This window comes from Vicia villosa, linkage group LG1 (assembly GCF_029867415.1).
Source record: "Vicia villosa cultivar HV-30 ecotype Madison, WI linkage group LG1, Vvil1.0, whole genome shotgun sequence".
Lineage (NCBI taxonomy): Eukaryota > Viridiplantae > Streptophyta > Magnoliopsida > Fabales > Fabaceae > Vicia > Vicia villosa.
The window spans coordinates 61997240-62000800 of record NC_081180.1 but is presented as its reverse complement, the minus strand read 5'-3'; the positions used below and the strand labels follow the sequence as shown (position 1 = coordinate 62000800).

Here is a 3561-nt window from a genome sequence, read left to right as displayed (position 1 = left end):
CTTTTTAGGTTATTCTACACCACGCCATATTTAAATCTTATGTCTCTCAAACTTTCAATTGGATTCTCCTTTTTAATTTTGTTATATTAATTGGTCAACAGACATAATATTTATAAGAAGGACAAAATATGACTACACGGATTAAAAATCTATAACCAAAAAACGAAAAAGATATTTACAAGTGATAACAACCGAAACTCTACCTTCCCAATTTTTTTATGTTAATATTATTTAATTTAATTTATATTTATTTATAGTATAAAGTTAGTATTACTTTTTCAAAACAAATTAAAGTATCCAACCTTCGTAGCCCCGCAATCAATCAGCTTGTCTATAAATAGAACAGTTTTTATAGGTTTTATTCTTCAAAGAGAGAGAACTAGCTTTTCATAATCCTAAAAAGAGTAATCAAGAAAAGAAGAGAAGAGATGGGTGAGGAAAACCAAGTCATCGAAAACAAACCTGCCCTTTACAAGGGTCTCCTTAACAGTGATGCACTTTATAATGTATTCACTCTTCACTTTCTTTCTTTTTTATTTTACTATAATTTTCAATTTTTTTTGTTACTTATTCAAAATATTTTTATGTATTATAAGTCTCTTGTGTTGTTGATTCAGTATATACTTGAAACGAATGTGTTTCCGAGAGAGCATCCATGTTTGAAAGAGCTTCGTGAGATGACAGAAATACACTCTCAGTAAGATTATATTATCTCTATTCTGTTTTATTTGTTTAAAATATTAATTTTTATTTTACTAATTTTGATAATAAAAAAGTTTACGCTACTCTTAATTGTATTTAACAGGGGCATTATGCTTATACCTGCTGATGAAGGACAGTTTCTAAGCTTGTTGATTAAGCTGATGAATGCAAAGAAGACAATGGAGATTGGTGTGTACACTGGCTACTCTCTTCTCTCCACTGCTCTTGCTCTCCCCTCTGATGGAACGGTAAGCCTATAACATATCTTTAAGCCGTGCAATTATTGAAGGGTTCACAAACAACTAAGAAGCATAGCAGGGAGCACAAAAAAAAGAGATACTTAAGCTTCTAAAAAAATAAATGACTAAAATCTGTTTTTAAAATTTATTGGATGATTAATGGATCTAATTTACTATATTTTTTTTTTTTGACCAAAATCTAATTTACTATATAGATCCACTATATTAGTTATTTAATAATTTCAAAAATAACTTTTTACCATAAAGACTTGAAGGAGTATTAATTAGATAATGTTTTTAATTTGATAAAATTAGTTAAAATATATTTTGGGGTGTTTGTTTCAAGTTTATAAATTACATTCTCAAAAATACATGGGTATTTAATTTATAAGTAAGAGATGATATAAAGAGAGCACTAGGGATATTTTAAACCCGCTTACAAAAGACGAAAAAAAATTCGGACAAAGTATTATCCACCAACTGAAACTAATCAAACTATAACAAATAAATTTTGCAAAAATCATAATGGTTACACTTGGAATGAGGAATTTTACCGACAATAGTCCACTTGCACACCTTAAGTTTAATGTTCCACACTAAATCTGAGACGTAAGGTTTGATATCATTAAAAATAATGTCGTTCTTGTTGCCCCAAATACACCACAGAACTGCCAACTAAATCCTACTCGAAATTCCCTTCTTCAATCTCTTGACCCGATTATCCAGCATCCAAATATCCAAACTAGACGCCAAATACACCACATGGGTATTTTTTTTTTTCAAATGGGTAATGATTTCAATAAAAACAAAAGTTTGATTATAAGGAGTACACCAAACCTCGCCTCACCTCTTTATACATCTAACCGGCAAGGAGTACACCACATGGATATTAAATAGAATTTGTTATAAGGTTGAAAAAAATTATTTTCTAAAAATAAATATTCTTTGAAATAAAATAACTTTCATAGTTATCATGTTTTTATTCCAATGAGAGAAGTGAAAATGTTTATTCCGGGAAATAACAAATTATATGCTAAACATATTTTAAGAAAATATTTAAGAATTAAATTTTTATATACTTACGGAAATGCTAATGAGTGTCTCCGGAACGCTTTTTAAGAGTCTAAAAAAATATGTTTAGTTATGAAATACTTGTATTTAATGTAATGAAAATTAAAATAATTGACTTTTCTAAGAAATAAAAGGTATGTTTTCTTGAAAATATTTGTATTCATTGTATTGCAAGTTTAAAAAATAATTGTTATATTTAAAATCCTTAAATTGTGTTTCTGAGACACTCGTTGGCATGACCTATATTTTTATTTCTAGATAATTTATTCTTAGAAGTCATTTATGAATCTTTGAAACAAACACCTTTGTGTAATTCATTGTTGTTTATTTTACTAGGAAATACAATAAATATCTTATTTTTAGTCATAAATTAATGTGTATCTTGTTGTTATTTATTTTATTAGATATTGGCTTTAGACATTAGTCGTGAATACTTTGAATTGGGATTGCCCATGATTAAAAAAGCTGGAGTGGATCACAAGATTGAATTTAGAGAAGGACCTGCTGTTGATCTTTTAGATGAAATTCTTCAAGATGTATGTTTGCATCCTTTCCTGCCAACTTTATTTTATTAATTTCTTCAATAGGTTTCCAACTTAATTTATTTCATCCATGTATATATTATAGATTTAGAATTAATTTCTTCAAGATGTATGTTTGCAGGAAAATAACAAGGGAGCATTTGATTTTATTTTTGTGGATGCTGATAAGAATAACTACTTAAACTATCACAAAAGAGTAATTGAGCTTGTTAAAGTTGGAGGATTGATCGGATACGATAATACCTTATGGTGTGGATCAGTGGTGGCTCCACCTGATACTATTATTTATGAAACCATTCGGAACTTACGTGAATATGTGATTGAGTTTAACAAGTATATAGCTCAAGATTCAAGATTTGAGGTTTGTCTGGTTTCTATAGGAGATGGGATCACCCTATGCCGCCGCATCAAGTGATATCTCCTATGTGCTCATTTCATTGTTTGGGGAATTTGAATTTTTAATAATAAGGTTATGGAGGATGGAGTTTGCTAAAAATTTATAAGAAATATCTTTATTATCTATGATGTTATGAATAATATTGAATATGAATGTCAATGTTCATTTTCTTTGTATTTTATTTTTTTAGTAATTTTTAAGAATGATTTTACTCATTGTAATTTACATTTAGTCATATGAATATCGGTAATGTTATTTTGACACAATATTTAACACTTACATTGTATTGTATTGTTTACATATTCACAAATATGATGAAGAATGTTTTTTTTTATTATAAAAAAGTATATATTTAAAATGTATAAATGTTTATTTTGTAAGACTAATATAAAATTGTGGAATCAATCAATTTTATTGTATGATTAACCATATAAATATATCTTATTAATTTTTTATTTTACTTATAATTTGTTAATCTTTTTTACTACTTCATTAAGCAACAAAATACACAATATATTACCAACTTTTTAATTTTTTCCGTCTTCGAAATTTGAGTTCAACGCTCGTCATTTTACGTTTTACACTTTTTTTGCAATTTGGTTTTGCGCCT

General features: G+C 27.6%; 1 protein-coding gene across 1 annotated transcript; it reads left to right on the top strand.

The window, feature by feature from the left end:
* Positions 1 to 350: 350 nt before the first annotated feature.
* LOC131639385 (caffeoyl-CoA O-methyltransferase-like) lies at positions 351 to 3176 on the top strand. The gene is made up of 5 exons (XM_058909887.1): positions 351 to 506; positions 618 to 697; positions 806 to 950; positions 2417 to 2548; positions 2676 to 3176. The coding sequence occupies exons 1-5, from the start codon at positions 429 to 431 to the stop codon at positions 2967 to 2969; spliced, it is 729 nt and encodes a 242-aa protein (XP_058765870.1). The 5' UTR covers positions 351 to 428; the 3' UTR covers positions 2970 to 3176.
* The last annotated feature ends 385 nt before the right edge of the window (positions 3177 to 3561 follow it).

Bases quoted from the DNA above. Each gene is read 5' to 3' on its own strand.
- LOC131639385 (XM_058909887.1), top strand. From the start codon at position 429: ATGGGTGAGGAAAACCAAGTCATCGAAAACAAACCTGCCCTTTACAAG. The intron at 507-617 runs GTATTCACTCTT...TTGTTGATTCAG, and splicing joins ACAGTGATGCACTTTATAAT to TATATACTTGAAACGAATGT. The intron at 951-2,416 runs GTAAGCCTATAA...TTATTTTATTAG, and splicing joins CTCTCCCCTCTGATGGAACG to ATATTGGCTTTAGACATTAG.